Source organism: Onthophagus taurus, unplaced genomic scaffold (genome assembly GCF_036711975.1).
Source record: "Onthophagus taurus isolate NC unplaced genomic scaffold, IU_Otau_3.0 ScKx7SY_13, whole genome shotgun sequence".
Taxonomy (NCBI): Eukaryota; Metazoa; Arthropoda; class Insecta; order Coleoptera; family Scarabaeidae; genus Onthophagus; species Onthophagus taurus.
Window position 1 is genome coordinate 439741 of NW_027248938.1, and position 24930 is coordinate 464670.

At 31.7% G+C, this 24930-nt stretch overlaps 1 protein-coding gene and 2 long non-coding RNA genes across 10 annotated transcripts; all 3 read left to right on the plus strand.

The window, feature by feature from the left end:
- Window positions 1-10411: 10411 nt before the first annotated feature.
- Window positions 10412-11916, plus strand: LOC139432273 (uncharacterized). The gene is made up of 2 exons (XR_011642125.1): window positions 10412-10989; window positions 11055-11916. It is a non-coding gene; the product is annotated as an uncharacterized lncRNA (long non-coding RNA).
- Window positions 11917-12220: 304 nt separating this feature from the next.
- Window positions 12221-20056, plus strand: LOC111421762 (neuropeptide CCHamide-2 receptor-like). Of its 8 annotated transcripts, XR_011642122.1 has the most exons (11): window positions 12222-12615; window positions 12673-12716; window positions 15730-15893; window positions 15950-16169; window positions 16232-16589; window positions 16644-16763; window positions 16820-16991; window positions 17174-17756; window positions 17872-18497; window positions 18552-18799; window positions 18866-20056. XR_011642122.1 is itself a non-coding variant. In XM_071200754.1 (6 exons), exons 1-5 carry the CDS (start codon window positions 12583-12585, stop codon window positions 16760-16762), a joined length of 774 nt encoding a protein of 257 aa, XP_071056855.1. In that variant the 5' UTR covers window positions 12221-12582; the 3' UTR covers window position 16763; window positions 16820-17167. The 8 variants fall into 8 exon arrangements, 1 of the variants encoding a protein (XP_071056855.1); XR_011642117.1 differs by lacking the exon at window positions 15730-15893 and having other exon boundaries at window positions 12221-12615; XR_011642119.1 differs by lacking the exon at window positions 15730-15893 and having other exon boundaries at window positions 12221-12615; window positions 18565-18799.
- Window positions 20057-22432: 2376 nt separating this feature from the next.
- Window positions 22433-24374, plus strand: LOC139432272 (uncharacterized). The gene is made up of 2 exons (XR_011642124.1): window positions 22433-22969; window positions 23162-24374. It is a non-coding gene; the product is annotated as an uncharacterized lncRNA (long non-coding RNA).
- The last annotated feature ends 556 nt before the right edge of the window (window positions 24375-24930 follow it).

Here is a 24930-nt window from a genome sequence, read left to right on the forward strand (position 1 = left end):
CCAAAATGTTTATAAAAGGGAAACCTGTAAGATTCGGCTGCAAACTATGGTGCCTCTGTTCGTCTGATGGCTACCTGTACCAGTTCATACCATATGGAGGTGCCAGAGTTGACAAAAGCGAATTGGGATTAGGAGCAGACGTAATCATTAGTCTTCTAAAAGTTTTAAAATCGCCTTCAGAACACAGAATTTTTTTCGACAATTTTTTTTCCTCTTATAAATTATTTACTGTTTTGAAGGAACTGGGAATTTTTGCGACTGGAACTATTCGTGACAACCGAATAGAGAAATGTCCCCTGGAATCGGCTAAATCTCTTAGAAAAAAAGAAAGAGGTGAATTCGATTTTTATTTTGATTCAGCTGCAGAAGTGTCTGTTGTTCGTTGGAACGATAATGCTGTGGTTACTGTTATTTCAAATAATTGCTTGCCAAAGAGATATAATCGGAAAGAGAGGAAAGAAGTGAACATTCCTCAACCTAATGTTATACAACAGTACAACAAACATATGGGGGGAGTGGATTTACATGACAACGGTATTGCAAACTACAGAATTAGGGTACGAGGAAAAAAATGGTGGTGGCCCTTTTTTATAAACGTAGTTGATAGTAAATGCATGGAGAATATATAGATTGGGAAATGACAGCAAAATGAGTCAATTAGAATTCCGGTCCTATTTGGCATTAGCTTTGATAAAATCGCAAAAATTACAAGCCGATTCTGAAAAGACAGAGAACCCAATCAATTTCAAAAATGTACAGACAATATCTCTTGGGCGACCATCCAAAAATAGTCTTCCCAACGAAATCAGAACAGACAAGGTGGGACATGTTATAATAAAAAATGACCAAGGTATTCGTCGTAGATGCCGACAATGTAGAAGCCAAACAATATTCTCATGCATAAAATGTAATGTTTTTTTACATACCGAATGTTTTGCTCTATTCCATGAAAAATAAAGAAAAAAAATTACTCCTTTTTCAGCCAACGTTGCGTAAACGCAACATTTTGTATTGAGTTCACCTACATATTTTTTATTTATTTTTTTTTTTAGATTTGTATTATTTAATATGTTTTTAAATAGATTTAATTAAAAAAATATTTAAAGTTAAATTTTTTCAACCCTTGGCCATTAATGGGTTAATTAGCAAGTTAATTTTTGGTTCTCTATTATAAAAAAAGGACAGATATTTTTTAAAATATTTAGTTGTAATGCTTAAAGTAATTAAATATTTTATATGTTAAACAATTTCGTGTTCAATCACATAAATTCAATTAATCTTTTATTCTGAGTATGCAACTTCTACTACAAGTTGGATTATATAGGAGTTATATCTAGAAACAAGGCTCTAGGCCTTACCGTTGTCGAGACACAGCCGCTCCGTACGCTTAACGGGACACTGTACTGTGGGTAACTCAAGAAAATGTTTTAATGTTTCTGCCATAGGGACGTAGTATACAAAACTGTCTTTTATGGTTACGTGAACGGTATTACGCTTTCTTTTTCGATCCGAGGAACTTCCAATTTTGTGGTTCAAAGGCTTTATAAAAGTCTCATTTGTATCAAATATTTTAAATCTTTTGTATTCAGAATTAACAGTAAGAAATGGATTTTGAAGCAATGTAAACATGTCATCAAACATAACTGCATGATTAGAGTCTAATGCAGGCTTACATAAAATGTCAAAACACTGCTTTAAAATTTCAAGTGGTTTAAACAATAAAGTATTTTCTACACAATCTAAAATTTGTTGTACCAAATTTCCTGTTATTGATAAATTATCACAAAGGCCAGCGACAAATATCTTCAGTGATTCACTGAAAACAGCTTTACATTTTCTTAAATATACAGTCATGTCAATTTCTGTGGGTTCTGAATTGATAGACGATAATGGTGAATCTTCGACATTGTTGGTTATTGAACATTTTATAGAATCACTCTTAACGAGAGATGTGTTTAATTCAGAGTCTGTAGAGTTCGAATGTTTCTGTAGCATATGGTGTTTGTAATTAAACTTTCTATGCTACAACCTTTTACATTCCGTTATTGGGCACACAAAATAATTTCTTAACTAATGGACACATTCCAAATGTAAAGCATATTTTTTCAAACAAGAAAATAATTTACCGCAGCTTGTACAAGGTAATATTTAATCAGCTTTAATAAATCGTAAATATGTGGCGGAATTACGTCGTGGACGGTTACAATTTTATAAATAATTCTTTGAAATAATACCCAGAGGTATTCACTTTCAATTGGATTCATTATTTCACCACATGAAATAATTTAAACAAAATATCAAAGCATTTTATTAATGTGGGATACTCATACTTTAATGTATCGAAGATTACGAAGAACCCCTTTGATTCTTTAGCGGATCCAAGAACAAGAAGGTAGGGTTGAACAGGTTGTTTCCTTAATGTTGCGGCTGCCCTTCGTTCGTCAATATAGTCTTGTCAATATCTTCAGGAATCTAGGCAATTTTATGAAAATTAATATAAATACATCACGTGCACAATTATTATACCTGAACGAAAACAATTATTGATCTTATTGACAGTTTTAGTTCATCTAAAAGTTCAATATTATATTTGTCTTTAATATTGTTTATTTTCAGTTTCAAAACGGCATCAAGAAAAGTTGCCCATGTACTATACAACTGGGTACTTGTTTCCGGATATAATAAATTGTAATCTTAATTTATCTAAAAATAAATTCACGATATCTACTATTAATCATATTTATAATAACTGCTTACCAAGATATCAGCTCTTTTATCGTTAAGGCTAGGCCAATTTACTAAAAATGCAGCAAAAATGCAGTTCTGAATTTATTTTTAGCCACGTTTGGTGTGATATGAGAGCTATAACATGGATAATAAGAACAAAAATAACAAATAAAGTAATTTGACTTACACTCGTCCACATCTTCCCCTTGTTCTTCAGCAGAATTACCGGACAAACGACGTTTCTTTGAAGAAATTTCTCCACAACGGCAGATTAGATTTTGCATTTATCCACAAGCCGACCTTTTGCTAATATTGGTCTTCCGGTGAGCGAATCCTTTTTTTTCACAGCAGTAAACAGGTTTTTTTCGCGTTCCCACAGTTTCGGTAGGAAATAGTTCTATTACTTTACTGGCAAAGATATTATAGTGCTCATGTTGTAATCGGCTATAAAAATAATGTATTATTTAAAATATTTAATACATTCACAAAGGAATTATTCTTTACATATCACTTACTTTTTAATAATTCAAAATCTGGAAAATTGCTCTCCAAGATTGCGGGATTCAAATTCTGATCGAGTTCACCAAATGAAATGTCACTACTCAAACGACTGACTATGCTATTTGATTCACTTTCTTTGTTAGCATTAACCTAAAATGTTAATGGTTTGAAAATATTTAGTACCTATTATAAAATAAAAATGAAATATTGAAAGAATGAGTTCAGGATTCTTTTTAATTTAGCCCGCATTCCCACTGAAGGTACTACTTCCTTTAATTCATCAGGTGTTAATTTTACAAAAAGCTCCCAATCAATATCATTCTCTGTAAGGTGATTTAAATATTATTTATTTTATTATCTGTTGTGGGTAAGTCATTTCTACAGCATTACAATAACCGTTCTAGTGCGGTATGATAGTCTTGTCCCAACATACGATAAAAACCGTTTTTAAATAGTTTTTGTGGCTGGTTAGAATAAACTTATTATTATAAACCAGTGGTGTCTATAACGTCTGTCTATAATATCTGGGCCTCAGAGCAAAAAAAGAAAAAGGAAGGTTACTTTTAAAATGTAAAAAAAGATTTTAAACCCTTCGGTCGATCTTGGCAAGACAATTATATAAAAAGTCGATGTTGATCAAAAATTAGTGGACACCACTGTTATAAACGATAAAAAGTTACAGACACGTCCGCACTGTATTTAATTTTTACCGTTTCACTTGAATCAGTATATTATAAGCTCTATTTAACATGTGCGACTGTAATGACAAGTTTGCTAGGTTTTGTATAACTGTAATGTAGATTATATACAGGTGTCCCGTATCTTCCGGATCAGAGCATTATACGGTAGAAGGATACGGGAACTGTTTAAAGTCGTCCAATAGCAGGTAGTAAGTTATTACGGCGAAATTTTAATTTAGAATCAAATAAAGAAATAGAAATTGAACCAGCGTTGAATTTGGGAGAATTTTGTTTTGGAGATGTTGACGTAGAAAACTTGTTTCAAGTTTCAAAAATACATCCGGGTGGAGATGAACAGTCGAGTTTTACAAGTGTGCTGAATTGGTCGATATCGTAGTTGATTTATTGAAATATAATTTTTGTGGAAATAAAACTTTGGAAAATACACAATTTGTGGATTTCATCAACCGATTCATTAGTTTTGGAACGCCTTCGGGGAGTTAAACACTTAAAAAAAATTCGATTCTACACGTTTTTAAAGCCGCCCAACAACTTAGGCGTAAGGAACAAGTTTTTCTTTCAGTTTACCGCTGATTAAATCATTCATTATAGTTTTTTTTTACTTAGTTCCGACCTTTCATGGAACACGTTTTTCTGGTCATCCAAATACATATATATATATATATATATTCTTCCGACATCACCCCGAGAACATTGAGGTAAAGGGAAAGAAGGAAAAGAAAGTGCTGGAAAGAGAGGTCGGTTAAAATAATTTTTTTTAACTTTTACATCGTTCGCCTAAATATAAAGAATAAAAATAAGAATATTTATATCTTCGATTACGCCCAATCCCCCTTTTGTTGAATTGAAGACAGATCTTGGATTTGGAAAATTATTTTTATTTTAGGTTTTGTTATTAAGATAGGAGAAGAAGTTATATATTTTTTTTACATTTACGTTTGAACATTGTACCGGTGGTTACCTTGAAGCGGGTTTTTCGTTTTTCTTTAATTTTCGTGTTGTTCGTTTATTTTTCGGTTTCGACGAAAATTTGGCCAAATTTCGGTTCGTTCCGATTTTCCTTTCAGATTATTTTTTTTACCGCTTTCTGGTGCGCCGTCGTAGTAAAACGAGTTTGTTTCTTTTTATTTTAATTTCGTTTTTGATACATTTGTATTATTACTTTTGTAATATTTCTTTATTATTGATAAAGATTAATTTTTCTACAATTAAAGTTATTTCGGTGTCAAAGCAAAGTTTCGTAGTTTTACTCAACAATAATTTGGTGCGGGTGGATGTAATATTTTTAAACTACGTGGCGCTCATTAGATATTTTTTTTGCACGAACTTATTCCCCGCCGGCTGGAGCACAAGCGGCCATCTACTCCACCAATATATATTTTTTTAACAGACACTGAACAATTCTTTTTGTATCGAGTAATTATAGTTTGGTAAAAAAAAAAAAAAAGCCACGTAACAAAGTCAGACCCAGCCAATCGGTCCCACATAAGCTGGTCCACGGCGCCAATAGATTCGACACGGAAAGAAAAATAAACTTTTTCCGTGAATCGCTATTGGACAACTTTAAACAGTTCCCGTGCGATTATTATAAACATTATTCAACAAATTTTTGTTAGAAAAATCGCTTCAGAATAACGTATCTTTCAACCGTATAATGCTGAAGAGACGCAGTGTTTTTTAAAATTGTGGCGAACAGTTTTCCGTATGAACAAAGAGAGTACGGCAATGACTGGCTCTCTAACTGCCTCTCTTCCGAATAAAACATAGAACACATATTTTTTCTTCAAACGTTGCAAATGTTGTAATATAAATTGAAGGAGATGACGACAGAATAACGAATTAGGATTCCTTTCGGACTTCGGTTGTCTTTTTACTTAAAAAAAAATCCAAAAATACTTACCGACAGACACCTCCACTAAGTGTGGAAATCCCCAATGGGTCAAAAACTTGGCCAAATTCATTTCCGTTAACTGCCACTAATCTCCAGCACCAAGTTGAAACGTGTACAAAGATGTAACGTACAAATATGGCGTACCTAATACGTCGCGCAACGGTTTTGATGACATCATCACGCACTTGTACCAACAGGTTTTAGTATTTCATATGACCACCATTTAGTATTTTATTCTTGTAAGCTTTAATTGAGTTTGTTGCATCGAATACCAATGTATGTTATCGTGTCCCGTACGTAACGACGATAAAATAACATAAACTAAGTAAAAATAGAGAAATTTAGGAGTGCGGGAACTTAGCCCCCCATTTTTTGATTTCCAAATTTTTTATTGTTGTTCTAAATTGTTCTAGAGTTGTTCTACATTGTTCAAAAGTGGCAAATCGAAAAAATAAAAACTCCGCGAGAAAACCGAAAAAAACGGGTTTTCTGACTAGCCCCCCATTTTTGGAAAAATCGAATTTTCTTTGTTGTTCTGGGTTGTTCTAGTTATTGTTCTAGAAAATCAAAATTATGGGATACAGCGTTATGAAGTTATAACTAAAAATAGGTTTGGCCGCCGAAATGTCTAGTTGATTGCTGTGACCATAGTTCTTCTATTGTCAATTCCATATTTCAAATATATACTTATTGTAGCTAACGCAATCTGGAACAGCTATTATTTTCACTAGAACAACTCTATAAAGGACACTTTACTCTTTGAAAATTAAAGTTTTTGGAAGTTTCAGTCAGTAATTCTTGCGTTAGTGGTTTTAAATTACACAATAAGAATTAAAAAACATACAACAATCTAAAATAACTCAAACTTTGCCGATTCAAATTGTTCTCGATGTGTTTTACGTTTAACACGGACAGAAGTAAACCAAATTTGATTTGTCTAGAACTACTATTTAAAAAGTTACAGTTTTCGAAAAGTGTTCCCCTAATTTTTTTGAGCAGGGTATATAAATATATGTATAATATATATAAATATCTCTCTCTGTGTGGGTGGGACACAGAGATATTTAGTTTTTAAGGTCGCCGTTCAATCACGTGATGTTCGCAAAAGTACAAAAAAAATTTGTATAGTTCCGCTGTTGGTTAAAAGAGGTCGTCCTGAGCTCAATTCAGTTAAATTCAGTTATTCATAGCGACGCTTTTTTATATCAGCTTACAATTAGTCATCCTACCGTTGAATGATTTTATTCGTTGGAGAATATATTCCGGTGTAGTCTTACGCGATTCCTATTCTCGATATTATTTGGTGTTTTTTTCGTGTTTTTTTGGTGTTCGAATGCCTTTTGGTTTGCGAAATGCCGCACAAATATTTGAGAGATTTATCAATGAAGTTCTTACTGGCCTAACTTTCCACCAGCGGCTTTCTTCTCTACAAAGATGACCAATGGTCAAATGAAATATTCCACATTCGATAGAGAACTGGTAGCTATATATCTAGCAGTTAAACATTCTACCTCTAATAAACGCATTGTTTTCAAACATTGAAAAAACCCCAAAACAAACTCGATATATCAACTATATAGTTGAAGTTACCTCCGAGATATTATATATCAAAGGCAAATTCAACACAGTCCCGGATGCATTATCAAGAGTTGACATCAATACCTTAACTTCTGACTATCCCTCAGAGGCAATAATAGGAAACGCACAAAATTTAGATAAAGAACTAAAATTTCTACTTCAAAAACAAAATCTAAATTTAAACAATACTTTCCATTTATCTAAGATTAGATCATCCACCTCTAACTTAGATCTTTGGTACGAGAATTCTTTTACACGTCCTAGATTATATATATATATACCTATGAAATTCCGAAATATCATTTTCGACAAATTTCATTTTCTAACACATTTAGGTTTCAAAACCACCTTAAATAATATCAAAAATCGTTTCTTTTGGCCACATTTAACCAAGCAAGTAAAATCATGGTGTAAAACTTGCATACCTTGCCAGAAAACTAAAATCCAAGATACACAAAATCTTGAGGTTTGAAGGCCCTTTTAAAGTTATTAAACGCTTTCAAAAAAACTTTATTATTTTAACTAGTCTACAAAAAAAAAACATAAAATGTACATTTGACGCCACTGTATTTTTCTTATGTAGTTTGGTTCCCTAAACCCAAAAATCACATTTAAAATTTTTTCTATGGATACGTTTTGGAGATATGATTTTTTTTAGGGGTAATTTGATTATTTGCAGCAAATCTCGAGTTAGAGATGACCGAGCTAGTCAAACTAAAGAGTATCGTATATGGAATTAATACTTATTCCAATCGGTTTGGTAGTTTTAAAACAATGTGAAAAGGGATTTTTTTTAGACGAAATGTGATCCAAAAATTCATTCGATATCCTTCAAGACTCCGTAAAGTTTGCTCTTTTAAGAAGACAACAAGGTACGCAGGATGATGGACTATGGAGAAATTACTAAAAATTATGATCTTCTATATGTAAGAGCACAGCTTTTTCCTGTACAGGGTGTCCCAATTTCGTTGTACGCATAGGCTATCTCCAAAACTAAAAGAGATAGAAAAAAAGTAGCTTACATGTCGTGATCTCGTTTTTCGAGAAAATATTAATGCCGAAAACTGCGAACAGCTATCGTCCTTTGTTTTCGCCCTATCGGCAAAAATTGAAAATTTTGCAAAAACGACAATCACGAATATCTCACTTATTATCAAAGATGGAGTATTATAAATAAAACATTATATGGGCAACTTTTTACGAAGAATTCAGTGAACTTTCTTTTTGTAAATGGAAAACATAGGAAACCATAGTTGGGTATGAGCTAAAATAAATTGTCATTTTTCTCTGATAACAAATATATATAGTTTGTTGGGTATATTTCTTATAGTTATTGAATAATTAACAAAAATTCTTTTTGTTCTATCTGAAACTAATGTATGTATTTAAAAGTTAATGTTGCTATAGTAATAACCATACATACTATGATGGAAAATAATGTATCAGATAATTACCAAAGTTTGTATTTAAAAATTCGCTAACAAATCTGGTATTATGTGCTGGAATGTATAACAAAACTGAATAAAACTTTACAATGAATTTCGAAAATTATGAAAAATGTAACATGATGGAATGCTATATGTTATCAGATAAGAATGCGACGTTAGCTGCGGAATTATATTTCTCAAGGTATCCGAGCTGTGCTCTCACATATAGAAGATCATAATTTTTGGTAATTTTTCCACCGCTTCTCATCCTGCGTATCTTGTTGTCTTCTAAAAAGAGCAAACTTTACGTAGAAGGTGAAAAAGAATTTTTCTGCGACTCCCCACGGATATTGAACGAATTTTTGGTTCACATTTTGTCCAAAAAATATCCCCTTTTCACATATTATGGGCCATTGTTTTAAAACTACCGAACCGATTGGAATAAGTATTAATACCATTTATTGGCTACACAATAGTCTTTAATTTGATGAATAGCACAACCTGATCTGTTATATCTAACTCGAGATATCCTGCAAATAGTTAACTAACCCTTAAAAAAATCATAGCTCCAAAACGTATCCATAGAAAAAATTTTAAATGTGATTTTTGGGTTTAGGGGACCAAACTACATAAGAAAAATACAGTGGCGTCAAATGTATATTTTATGAATTTTTTCTTGTAGACTAGTGTTATCAGTTAATATTGATCGATTACCACCAGCATTTATAGCTAACGATAAACTTGAAATTGCTTCTAATCAAAATTCAATTCCAAATAAATCGTTAAGAATACGTTTTCAAAATTGAAATATTTATAACTACTTGATTTACATTTCATTGTTAACCTTATTTCTTCTTGGAAGGGGGAGTATTTGTAGTGTCATATCTACAAAATCCATTTCCTAAATCCAAGATGCCACCATTTATTTTTCCTTCGTCAAACAAAAAGATTTAGGGACCTTGTTTTTTTAAAAATATATCTTGGCAACAAAAATTTGTTATTATATAAAATTATTCATTCCTTTCAATAAACTCATAGAAGACACACGTGTATAAAACTGCTTGACTAATTTTAACTGTTCAAAGTTAAAATAATAAAGCAATATTTTATTCTTTAAATATCGCCATCTATAAGACGGTTGCCAAAATACCAAAGTTAGGTTGTTCAGTAGATTCCCTTACATATTTCAATAATTACGTGAAAATTACACATTTTTAGATAAAACACTATCCTGAGATAACAACAAATCTATTATACTTGTACTGTCACGGAATCTCTTCTTATATTACACATCTAGTGAATGAAGCATTGTCACCTCGTTTAAGTGCTTAATTTGTCATAAAAGTCAGTTTTTATTACACCCTTTTTATGACGAAGTTTAGTAATTAATTATTGTTAATATAACAACTATTTTATAAAATAAATTATGTCATTCACTACTACAATATGTGTACTTCAAACCTGTGTATTTACTTTTCTGTAATAATTTGGCAGAAAGTCATAAATGTGTTAGAAAGTAACCTCTATCGGCCTATATCGGCCCATATAAAAATGGCCATTGAACGGTGACCTTAACAAATGTTGTTTTCACAGAGTATACAGAGGCCGGACTCCGGCTAATAAATTGGCACTCCTATCTATCCTTGTTCAACAAATGAAAAATTCGTATGGTACTTTCTCTCTCACATAAACTGAAACTGTGTAGATGGCGCAATTGTCGCGTTACTGTAGTATTTAAACAAACCAATAGATGGCATCATTTATTTCAAAATTTTTAAGTTGCAAATTCTTAGAGTTAAGAGAAAGCAATAGATGGCGCTATGTATTTTAAGTCGTAAATCTGTAAATCCCACAGCTACGTCCAGTTCTGTCAGATCGAACGAACTTTCTGTATTTTGTTTAATTATTGTGCAGTTTTGCGTGTTTACCGTTTGATTATTTAACCTACTAAACAAATCTATATCGTTTGATTATAGATTTGTTTAGTAGTTTATTTGTTTGTATAATTTAGTTTTCCTTAGTTTTATTATCATACTTTGTTATCTTAGAATTAGTTGGTTTTTGGTGGTAAAGTAAGGACCAAACTGGATAGGATTTGCTACATTTGCGGACGTTCGGTAGAGGAAGTGGTCAAGTTATTTTGATTGCCATTAAATATCGATGAGTACATTTATAAATTTAGTTAGATACATTTTTTGTACTAAATGAAAATTTACTTTGATATTTTAGACAGCGATCATGGAATGAGTGCCTTGGTGTTCCTGTAGAAAACATATATTCTAGCCGAATGACAATTTGCAATAAACATTTTACAATGGAAAGTTTTATGTTGAATAGGAATTTTAAAGAACAAAGAGAAACAGATCCGGAGACTTAAGAAGAATTATGAAAATAAAACCACATTACTGAGAGATATGTTAAACAAACCAGAATATTTTACTCAGGTTTTTAAAGGTAATAATGTTTACTTTCCAATTATCTAATCACGAATTGAGGCAATATGTTTAAGTCTTAGTTGTGATCATAGTTAAAGCAATGCAAACCATGATTATGATAAATGATGAACTAAGAACTTAAAACTATGACTAACAATAAGACTAAAACATGTTACATGAATCTTGTTCCTTTTCGTTTTGTCTTAATTCTGATAAATTTTGCTAGGTTTGTTATTATTTGGCTCACTTTAATTTAAGATTAACTTTACGTTATAGTAATAATAATAAAGCATTAATTAAGTTTCAAATATTTTTGCATTTTAATTGATAGGAACAGAAACAAATAAAAAGAAATATTAAAGTTTTATATCAATTGTTAATTCGGAAACAATAATTATTTTATAACTAAAACAACATTTTATCACTAATACTGTGTACTTTTAATTTTAGTTGCTCTGTAGTATTTTTTTATTCTGGCTGTCTTAAATCTGTTGTTTACAATAACAATTTGTATTCCTAAATTTGTCTAGAAGTTTATTTGACTTATGGTATGCTAGAGTTTTTCATGGGTTTTCCTCTAGCCTTGAAGCAAATGCTTTACATTGTACAAAAACGCACCCTTTTGCCATGAAAACGATTAAATATTTAAAAATTTATATTTCTTCTTCTGAAGTTTGCATTTTTATTTAATAATATTTTATTAGTTGTTTTTTTTAATAACAAGTCCAAAAAAATCACTGCTTTCATCTTAAAACTTGTTCAAGTTTTGAGATGACAATTTTTGATTTTTTGGAACTTTAAATTTAAAGAGTAATGAGATTTATTTAAACGAGCATTCAAATTCCCGCTCGTATTTATCGATCGACTACACTACCGCCATCTACACAGTTTCAATTCTCTAGAGAGAGATAGAATATTAGATCCAAATGAGAGCGGTATAAGTTAAGCATCTGGTCATCTGTGGGTCCAAATGAGAGGGGTATAAGTTAAGCATCTGGTCATCTGTGGTTGTTTTGTTCTCCATTTTAACGTGTCTAATTTTACTGCATTTTTAACTATTTTTGGCGAGTTTTATGTAACTTTTTACTTTTCAATTAGTAGTGTGTTTAATGTAGTGCATCTCTGTGATTTATTTATTTACCAAAAGAACGCGTAATTATTTGTTAAAGAAGCGAAATCAAAACTTATTATTGACAATTAGACGTGGTGCCTGATGACGGTTTAATAACCGAAACAAATTTGTAGCACCGATAATTAAAAATAAAATATCATCTTTCAAAGGAAATATTGTTTTCTCAATACATATAATTAATATTATAAAGATGAACCTGGAGGTGAATATCGCTAATCAAAATGTAAGTCTCTTAATTGATTGCTGGAATTTTGTGTAATGTTCCCTTAATTCGTTGTAGCGTACCCTGACGAAGATAAGAATATATTTATCGAAAGCTAAGCTGTAAGTTGTACAACCAGTACTTCCACCCTCTTTTTTTATCTAACCTTACAAAATTACAATTGCCAGTTACGGTTGTGAAGTTAGCCATAGATTCTAGCCATAGATTTTAAAATCGGAAAATGACCGATTTCTGCAACTCTTAGATTTAGCACTCTTAGAACCACCCCTATACAAAAATTTACGGGGGGGTCTTTTCATTTAAGGGAGTAAAAAAATCCCAAAGTTGTAAACATCGCGTGCGCGCGTATACTGTTCGACTAAAATCGAAAAAATGACTAATTTCTGCAACTCGAAACGCAAATTAAAATTCATATTTGAGTTTAGTGGTCTTAGAATAACCCGTATACAAAAATTTACGGGGGGGTGTTTTCATTTAAGGGAGTAAAAAAATCCCAAAGTTGTGAACATCGCGTGCGCGCGTATACTGTTCGATCAAAATCGAAAAATGTCTAATTTCTGCAACTCGAAACGCAAATTAAAATTTATATTTGAGTTTGGCGGTCTTAGAATAACCCGTATACAAAAATTTACGGGGGGGTGTTTTCATTTAAGGGAGTAAAAAAATCCCAAAGTTGTAAACATCGCGTGCGCGCGAATACTGTTCGACAAAAATAGAAAAATGACCAATTTCTGCAACTCGAAACGCAAATTAAAATTCATATTTGAGTTTGGCGGTCTTAGAATAACCCGTATACAAAAAAGTTGTGAATATCACGTGCGCGCTTGGAAATTCAGAGTTTTTGATTATTAGGTTGAAAATATGTAAGAGGGGCGCAGTCGTTGACTAAAAATGTAGGAATCTCATCTAGGCCAATTATTGTAGCCTTTGCCTTGAATTTTTTGAAAGATTCAACCATTTCGTCGTAACTGACTTCGGAGATACCAAAGGTGACAGAATTAGTATCATAAACAGCGTGATCGTTACCAGTAGGTTACCAAATGATGCATAGCCTCAAAATCGTGATCGGCAAGTAAGTTAACTACTGTTGGCAAATCGGACACACTTTCATCGGCCCACTTAAGAGAGCCTGGAGATCTTATTATATTGTTTCTGCTTATGTTAACAAAACGCCAAACGTTTTTTGGTTTTTTTCTTATGTCCCTCAGAGATTTGACATAAACTTGTGCGATACAATTTATGGTGGTGTTTTTTTAATCTAAGCATTCTTATTAGGTTATATAATGCTTCATAAAAAACATTACAGTATTGTTCAACTGATGATAACGTAAATAGATGAGTCCAGTCGATATTAAGCAGTGCCTCGTACATGTCAGGCAGATAAGATAACATCTCGAGCTATCAAATGCGTAGGCACCGTTACCGCAATAGTAAGTAGTAATGCCGATTGGTAATTATCTTCTCGTACCAATGTAAAGTCTGAGTGTTTAATTTGAAACTCAAGTTTGAGGAAGCAAGTATCAAATCAAGAGTTCTATCAATGATATTCATTACATTATTTAATTGCAGAAAGTCATTATTACTTCAATATTAAAATCACCCATGACTATGGTATCCAAAGACATATCCAACATTGATTCAATGTAATCGAAGGTGTAACTATACATACATTCCTCCAGGTGTAACAGGTGGGAAATAGCAGACAACAATGTTAAAAGCCGATTTCGTCTTTTTAAAGTCAATCCGTACAGCTTTCAAGTCAATGGATTCAATAGGACAGGAGGCAATCATGATATTCGAAGTAGCAACTCCGGAATATTTCCGTAACATCTCTCCACCCTTATGGAAAGATCAATCACATCTAAAAACGTCATACCTGTCTGGAAAGATCTCGTAGTCTAGGACGCTCTTCTTGATCCAAGTTTCACTGAGAGCAATAATATCAAAGTCCGATGCATCGACCGAAGTAAAAAATTTGTTTTGATAGTATATGTTGTACTCTGTCCGTTGGGAAGTAACTAGTTTTTCTTAACAATTCTCGGACATCCATTAATGAACTGTATTCTTAAATCATTTTCACCGTATTCAAAATCCGCATCTAACAAGGGAAATGAACAATCAAAGAAAATTTAGCCTAAACTTGTGGATGGGGCTCATTGGAAATAATTTAATTGGTTCTTATTTTTTACCGGATGGTTTAACTAGCGCAGCATACAATGAATTTTTACATAACAATTTCATAGGCCTGCTTGACCATGTACTTTTAGAAAACAGATGTAATGTGGGTTTCCAGCATGATGGATGCCTTGCACACTATTCCCAAAATGTTGAAAATTCATTAAATGAAATGTTTCCTAATGGTTGGATTGGGAGAGAAGATCCAATTCCATAGCCTGTAAGGAGTCCTGATTTGACGCCCCTTGATTTTTATGTGTGGGACGACCTCATGAAAGAAAAGGTGCATGTTTACACAAGTCAACTCTCAGGATGAATTAATAGAAAAAATCAAAAACGAAGCATATATTTTAAAAACGTTAATTACAATTACCCTCCCATACATTTTTGTATAGGGGTTGTTCTAATTGTAAGACCGCTAAACTCAAATATGAATTTTAATTTGCGTTTCGAGTTGCAGAAATTGGTCATTTTTCTATTTTTGTCGAACAGTATTCGCGCGCACGCGATGTTTACAACTTTGGGATTTTTTTACTCCCTTAAATGAAAACACCCCCCCGTAAATTTTTGTATACGGGTTATTCTAAGACCGCTAAACTCAAATATGAATTTTAATTTGCGTTTCAAGTTGCAGAAATTGGTCATTTTTCGATTTTAAAATCTATGGCTAACTTCACAACCGTTTGCCAGTTATTACATTTTTGAATACTAGTTGATATTGACACTTGTTCAATGTTTGTGTTCTCTTTGATATTGACACAAAAATTCGGTTTTAGTTATTTTTTTACAGGGATTATTAAATTTTATAAATTTATTTTCCTTAACGGCGATAAATCTAAGTAGTACCTCCTCCTCGAACCTGCGTTCTAGGAGGAGGTTCTTGAATCGGCAAATTTTTTTGGGGGTCAGAGGAGGTTCTTGAATCGGTGATTCTTTTAGGAGTCGGAGGAGATTCGATGAGGAGAGGAGGAGGTCAATTAACTTGAGACGAAATTATTAAAAATTCATTTTTATTTATTTAGGTCATGTTATTTTGAGAAAGTTATTAAAAATTTATTTATTGTGTTTCTAAAGCACAAATCGATGCGAAATGTACCAAACACGTAATTATTATTAATCAATTAATTAATTTGCTTATATATTTAATTATTTCTTTTAGATATATTTTTTCGTTATCATTGGCGGATTTATTACTAATTTTAACTTGTGTCCCATATATTTTGACTATTTATACGGTGGAGAGTTGGCCGTGGGGGGTTATTTTATGTAAAACCTTTGAAGTAGTTAAAGATATTTCAACCGGCGTTTCCGTTTTTACAATCACTGCTTTATCAATTGAAAGATATCGTGCTGTTGCACATCCTTTAAGAAGATTGCAGGTAAAACTAAATTAAATTACCTAATTAATTTTATTTTTAATCTTTTTTGGATTTTTTTTTAGACGAAATCCTTAACGGTGATGATTGTGGTGTTAATATGGCTTTTAGCTATAATTTTATCAATTCCCGATGATATTTTTACCGATATTACTTCGTACACCGAAAACTCTTCGTCGAATGTGATCCACATTTGCACCCCATTTCCCCCAACGGTAACGACAACTTACAAAAAATACATAATAGCAGGAAAAGCGTTTGTGTTTTACATCGTGCCGCTTTTTGTAATCGCTTCCTTTTATATTTTGATGGCTAAAAAACTTTACGCCAGTGTTAACGAAATACCCTGGCATAATAATCAAAGTATATCCCAAATACGAGCAAGAAGAAATGTCGCCAGAGTGGTTTTATGTTTTGCGTTTTGTAAACTTTCAAATAATGGAATCAAAAACTATTGATTTATTAATTTTTTTTTAGTATTTTTTTATGTATTCTTCCATACCACGTTTCTTTCTTATGGTTTCTCTTTCATCCAACGGCTGAAACTGATTATAACGAATATTGGCACTCACTCAAAATCGTTCCATTTTGTTTGAGGTAAAAATTTAAAACAATCTTTTTATTTCAATAATTCTTAGTTATGGTTTTTCTAGTTCTTGTATCAACCCTGTCGCTTTATACTGCTTAAGTGGGGTTTTCCGACAATATTTTAACCGCTACTTATTCTGTAAGGACCAAAGAAGACTACAAGGAATGACACCTTTATCGCGACTTGGTAATTGCGAAACAAGTTTTAACTCAACTTCTACAAAAAACACCACGCAGGTAATAAATTCTTGATAGATAAATTAATAAACCTTTCATGGTTGTAAATAGAAGGGGTTAGTAAACAACGAGAAACCACTTAAAAGAGCGTTATCTCTGTTAATTCCGAGCGTGAATTTATAAGTTTAGATAAATTAATTTGCTTGCGACTTATATCAAGAAATGCTTTTTGATTGTTTTAGCGAATGACGGTCGAATTTTTTTTTATACAGGGTAAAAAGACGATGTTGACGAACAAAAAATGTTGTGAATCAACGATTGTTCGCATGAAACCACTAAGTAATGTCAAAAATAAGAAAGTTATTGGAAAAAATAAGATTGTGTAGAAAGAAATTGGAATAAATAAAATGTATGATTGTTAAAAAAATCAAAATAAAAAAAATTGTAAAAGAAGAAATATAATTTATAATTAATTAATAACTTAGGTGGTTCGTAAATATTGGTACACATCTTCTTACGTCCACGATCCGGATTTGTTTTGGGAAAATTTAAAATAAACTTTAAATAAAAAAAACTCAAGAAAATATTCGATATAAGAAAATTCAACAAAACAAAACTGAATCTATTTGATCCCGGTACGTTTTGTTTAATGTACAAGCTTGTCTTTTGAAACGTAATAAAATAAAAAAAGATTCGACGGAAAAATATTCAGAGTCGGCAGGGGGGAGGTACTCCACCATAGATTTTTTTTGGAATGGAAAAATCCCCATGTAAAATCCAAAGGAAATATTCCAAAATAGGAGGCTGTTGTTAAAGACTTCAAACGTAAGTATAAAAAATTATAAATTATTTTCTTACTAACAAAATCCTTTTTTTTTGAAACGACAAAAATGTAATCTTCCAAATTTACCGTATCTTCAAATCTTCTAATAAATTGCAGGGCAAACGCGGATGGGACTTTAGGGGTAAATTTGACCCCGATTGGCACTTCCGGAATTGATGAAATTTTAGAGTGATTTAGAAGCCTTTAGCAATTTAAATCGGTCGTCAAAACACCATAACCCTTAACGGTTTTCGAGAAACAAAATTTGTTGTTACACGTATATACCGTGTCATGGACTTTGGGGGTGAGTTTGTACCAATAATACCTGTTGTACGTACTTGCATTTCAAAACTCAGAGACAACTTTTAGAATAATTTTATTATAATTTTTATTTATTTACGCGAAAACTATTAACTTCAAGATAAGAACTAAAGAGACAAAAAAGTACCTCCAAAGTCCCATGCGCGGTTTATAAGAATAATTACGGTGTTTTGAAAATTGATAAAAATACTTAGAACTGTAAGAATGTAGATCCATGTTGCAAGTGGTTTATATAAATAATATAACGAAAAAACTTCTAAACTTGCTTTATTTAATTTAATATGCAGTCAGACCGGTTTCGGGGCTAGCCCCATCATCAGTGACAACTACCTCTTCTACTTCTTTAGTTAAATTAGGACTTTATCCAAGACAAAAAACTTTAAAAGTTATTGTTTTAGGACAAGCGGGAATTGGAAAATCAGGTTTAAATTTTTAAATCAAGCTTTACTTTTTAATTTAATTTAATTTAATTTTAGCCATGGTTGTTAGGTTTATTACAAGACGTTACATCGGTGAAGCCAACCCAACATTGGAAAAATGGTTTATTTTGAGATTTTAGATAGTACGGGACAAATCGAACAAGAAAACGGTGAATCTTTAACTTTAGAAGCCAACATAAGATGGGCAGAAGCTTTTATCTCGATGTATTCGATGACCGATAAATGCTCGTTCGACGAATGTTACCGTTTGAAATTCTTGATCAACTACAAGAAACGTCGAAAAAGTATTCCCGAAGTTCCTGTCGTTCTAATGAAACATCTCTAAAAATTTCTTAATTTTTTCTTTTTAGATGAAACGAAGCGGGAGCAACAACTAAAATCCTATTCAACCCAATACGATTCGTCATTTATGTTCGGCGACGGTTTCACCCAGTGGTTTCTTCCTACGCCCTTGTAAACCGGGCCTTTTAAGTCGACGCGACGTTGGATGGAGGTCGAAGTTGAAGAGAACGACACCAAAGACAGCGGTTTGAGTCCTTCTGAGGCTTTGTTCCGAGAACGAGCTTCAACGGACGGACATCTCCAAAAGACATGGAGATGGTCAACAAGAATTTTATCCAACTGCACGTGCAGATAGACGAATGAGTATATCGATGAGAAGAAATAACTAGCGCTGGGCAAAGTATCGATACTCGATACCCGCAAAGTATTGGTATCGAAGTATCGAAAATATTTTGTATATACAGGAAATTGCGTGGATTCTACATAAAAGAATATTAAGAAAAATTCACGTAAAGGTCCTAAAATGCTTCAAGGGAGCATTAAAAAAGTGGTTATTCCTCATTATTTCAAAAACCGTTAGGGTTCAAACACGATATTTTACGTATCTACTTGTTTTTACGCGACGAGTACGATAATCGAGAAAAATTATCAAGAATATATGAAGGGTGCGTAATTTATTTAAAATCTACGAAGAAGAATAAATAAAAAATGTACTTAGATACAATACGTAAATAAAGATAAAACAAAGTGAGTTTAAATTAAGATATTTGCTTTGTTTTTAATATTTTTTGATGTTTTAGTTTTTAAGTGATAAAATAATTATTTCCAATAATTCGATACTTCCGATATTTCGATACTTTCGATACTTTGATACCTTATTTGAGGTATCGCCCAGCCCTAGAAATAACTCAAGTTATTAAAAAATATAAATTGTACACGAATCGACCTTTAAAAACAAAATAATTATGTGTTCCAGTCATACTATAGATATTGTTGTAATATTATACAATTTAAAATTTCTTAATGTGATGTACAATCTACTATTCGTTTAAAAATTAGGAGCCAAATTCAAATTTGATTTACCACAAAATTCAACCTTAATGATTAGTCTTCATTAAGATTGAATTTCGTGCTCCTATTTTTAAATAAAGTGACGCGTTGGACGCGATATTTTAATGTTCAAATGGATATATAATAAATGTGATATTGTATAATAGCATTAAATTATTCAATAATAATTGAATATTAAACAGCTTAAATATTATTGTTTTTTATATAAATCTTGTTACGTTTTATTTTCTTTAAACCTTCGATTATCTTTTCTATGTATCTTTTGTTGAATTTTTGGCAGCTGAATTCGAGATTCCTCTTCCTTAATCCTTACTTTTCCTGTTCCCTACGTGATGGCGCGATTACTTGTTTTCATTTTTGTTTTTCCGTATTATATTTTAGAAACGAGTTTTCGGAAACTCATTCTCTTGTACGTTAGCTGTCCTAATGAACACACGGTGTTAGAGATTTTGGTACTTTTGCGACATTTATAAAATTTTTGGGACGATTACCAATCCGTAGTTATCGGATTCATCTTTCACTGGTGAAGTTCGTATTTAATTAGATAAATTACGACAACGGATTTAGATTTCGGATTTTCATTTATTTTCACATTACAACTTTATTTTAATTAATTAATATCTTAAAAACTACCGTACTTTCTCGAACGTAATCCGCACCTTTTTTACAAATTTTATGTGCTCTAAAATCAAATGCGGATTACAATCGGGTGCGGATTAGATTCGCAGTCGTATAGTTGCAATTTGAAAAATAGTAAAATAAAATCACATTATAACAATAAGACTTTATTAAGGGTTTTAGAACGATATTTACATTTTTATGTACCATTTTCTTCCCATATTACGTCATCTTCGGATCAATACAGATCAATTCGGATTATACAAAACTTCTTAAATGATGTTATAATATTGTTTTCAGGGAACGTTTTCCATGTCGCCTACACTCACCGAGCAAGTTCAGAAGCTCCTTTAATTGGTCCCGGTTTTGTTAATTCTCGAGTTTGTTAATATACATATACATACACAGGTTGTAGTATGGATGTTATTCCACCAGGTATTATTATTATGACAAGAAGTCTAAACCAAGGGCAATCAGTCTATGATTAATTAATATCCTTATTTAATAATCCTCCTGGTCTAAGACTACATACTTGTCTTAATCATTCCATCATCAGCTTTTCCATTATCCATCCTTTTTGTTGTGCCCTAACTACAACATCATTCGGGAAGTCTTTCAGATTTCAGAATGGTTTTTTTCTCAATATTAATAATGACAGCAATTTTTCCCTATCACTTGTTACTGCTAGCATCAATGTTATGCGCAATTTTTCGCAACTACTCGTTTATAAAGAAATTTCCCACACACCTCTTCTTGCCAGTGTGTAATTGGGTGGCAATCCAGATATACTCAAACTGTAAATGTCAACGAAATGGTGTTGACATTTACAGTTTGAGACAAATTGAAATTTTCTTGAAAATCATTAGGAGCTTTTGGGAAATTGCAGTTCTGCGCCTCAACGATAACACCATTCGGCGCATAAATCCCACAGTCCAACCTTAGCTAGTATTAAAAATCTTTTAGTCCCTCCTTTCGTTTTTCTTGAGAGAACTAAAAACTGCCTCGTCAATTTCATGAAATCATCTCTTCTTTGGCCCGGTAAATTTTTTGCACGATGCCTCACAGTCCGCAACAGTTGTCTTTCCGCAACAGCCGCAACGTTACTCTCATTAACAGCAAAAATTGTACCAGCTTTTCGATTTCCTTAACGCTAACTTAATTACATCTCTTTAAACTTTGCTGTATAGAAGAATCTCAGATTTTTGCTACTTTTTTTTTATAATTACGCTATTATATGATTAATTAAGCACACACCACGTTCGAGCTACTACGAGGGCAGTATATGAACAGAATTCGTGCTAGGCATTACTATTTATTTTTAAAATTATATTTATTTTCCAATTTTTTCTGGCTTGGTAAATTTAAAGTCTAGTCTAATAAAAACTCGTCGTAAGCAAGGTTTCTTTAGGTACATTAGCGTCAGTCAACGGAAAAAATATATATTTATGGTTAACAACAAGCATCGCATCGTTTTGGTGTTGACATTCGCAAACAAAATTTTTTTACCACTATGCATTTTTAAAATTGGGGTGCGGATTAGATTCGAGTGCGGATAAGATTCGAGAAAATACGGTAATTTCACACAGCCATTCCTGAATCATACAATCCTCCTTTCATTCCTTCAACGAAAAAAAAGGTGTATATACAGGTGTATCTGAATGACTGCAACAAACTTCAAGGGGTGATTCTTTAGTGAATTTTAAGGGTACTTTGATACATTGAACCATGGGCGACTTCGGTTCCCCTAAGGAGCTACACCCCTCCAAAAATGGCGGAAAAATTTGGTTTAACTTTTTTTTCTCAAAAACCATAAACGCTGGCAAAATGAAATTTGGGGAATACGTTTAATTCATAATAGGGCACGTTTTGACCCTATTTGTACTTTCAACCTACCCTTCTAAACTACTAAACGTAACCACCCCCGTTCAATTTATGCCTACATTTTGTTACAGTCTAATTTATTCCAATGTTTTGTATTTATGTTACTTGTAAATTTTTTTATATTGTAATTTTTTTTAAGCGACAGAATCTGGAGATCCTTTTTTCCCTTCCTATTATTCCTTCATTTGTACGGAATTATCATTATAAATTTTCTTTTCTTTCTATTCTTTTCTTATATTTCGCCTTCTCTTTAATAGATGTTATTTTCTTAATTCTTTACTTATTTTAAATTTCATACGGAAAAGTTGTTGCGCGCAGGTCGAGTTTTTTTTTTCGAAATTGGATTTAGGTTTTCGAAGAGGAAGTCTCACTCTTTTTGGTGGCACGAGACTCAACGTGTAACGTCGTTGTGTAGGCGTTTTGGTTGACATTTTGAGTGATTCATTTGGTCATAATTTGATTTAACGCATCCGAATTAATCGGGATCATCACATCGACAATTTATTTGAGAACAAGTTTAAGTTCTTTCTTACGGTTAACCCGGCTATTTTGCGTTTTGAGTCGATTTACTTTTCACACGTGCGAGGCCTTTAACATCTGAGGTATGTGATAGTAATTTAATAGAAATTTAATCATTCAATCATTTATTCAGACACAATCAATACTTATAATATTTGGTAATTCCAAAAAAAAAAAAAAAAATTTGTTTAACTTAATAATTTAACAATTCTTTTTCTTTCTTCTCTTTCTCCTTCTTTTTTAATTTTTTGTATCGTCCTTTTACTAATTTTTAGGCCTCCTATTTTGGGATATTATTATTCCGGGAATAGTTTCTTTGGATTTTTACATTGGGATTTTTCCATTCCAAAAGAAAAAAAAAAAATCAAATAATATAATTGTATGGTGGAGTGCCTCCCCTCTGCCGACTCCGAATACTTTCCCTCTCCAGAGGAATCGCTGCATAAAGAAGAATCTTACCCGTATCAAGGTCAGAACGTATATGTAAAGTTATTTTGTGTTCATTAATGTGTTGAATCGCTATAAAAAGAAAAGTTACTAATACTTACATTTGAGAATTTACTATAAACATTTAAAAATTTTACTTACCTTGCAAATAAATTATTGCAGATTGTAAGGGTAAAATCTAAATTTTGGGGTGATTTTTTTTTATTTTTTTTTTCTCGTCGAATTTTTTTTTTGGTTTTACTACGTTTCAAAAGACAAGCTTGTACTTTAAACAAAACGTATCGGGATCAATTTGTTTCAAGTTCTTTTGTTGAATTTTTTTTTATTACCGATTAATGCACTCCAATAATATACAACCAATCAGAGTAACGATCGTTTAAAATTTCGACCAATAAGGTGTATTTCTAAGTGGATAAAAGTTACCTAGGTTTTTCAACTGAATAAATCACACGTGATATTTTATAACTGATTAAAACGCGACTACCATATATATACTTTTGCTTACGTCACATTTTTGACAACTATAATTAAGTCAAAAATAGTTAATAAATAATTAAAAATTGTTGATAAATTGTGCAATTGTCGTGTATTAATCTCCCTAAAATACGCTCGAGCTTGATTTTAAATCAGGATAATTTTATTTTTAATTCACTCAAGTTTTGTTACCCTTTGGAAATAACTCTCAATCAAAATCAAAAGATAAAATCGCTCCAGCTAAAGCTGTCGCGATTTTATCATGCTTTTGATTTCGAGTTATTTCCATGGTAACAAAACTTTCGTGTAAAAATAAAATTATCCGATTAAAAGTCAAGCTCTTGTGTATTTACCCCCGAATATTTTCTACAGTCTTTTTTTTATTTTCATTTTAAAGTTAATTTTAACTTCTCCCAAAACAGTGGGTTTCCCATTTATTTAAATTTGAGTTATAAGTTATAATACTTTAGTTTATATTTTCGAATCTTCATTTTTTTTTATTATTCCATTTCTTTCTACAATTAAATTTTTTTGTTTTTAATAAACCAAATTATTTTTTTTGTAATATCAGGTGTTTTATAGAAATTTTGTATATGTGATCCTTGTGTGTCTATTCCTATTCCTGAACATCTACATTTCGTAATTGATGGACATCGCTGTAATAAATTACGTGGCGCCAGATATAAATTAACGAACCTCCCCGTCTTCACTGAGCTAGTTGAGGTTCGGCGGTGTTTTCATTTTTTTTTGGGTTGGCACGGAAGGGTTAAAGGAAAACCATCTTGGTCAAAAATTTTTTTTTTTGTTGATTCCGGTACGTAACGGCGTTATAAGTATATATATATTTATATATTTTTTTTTTTTTATATATATATATATAAATTAATATATAAAAAAAAAAAAAAAATTTATTTATTTTATATTTAAATTAAATTTTAATATAAATATTTAAATATATAATAAAAATTAAAATTTTATTTATGAAAATTGAATTTAAATTATTTTAATTTAATTTTTATTTGTATTTTTCAGTTAAATTAAAAATGAAAAAAAAATTAAAAATTTAAGAATTTTGATTTTTGGCATTATGGTAAAATGTGTATTAGCAAAAATTGAAATTTTT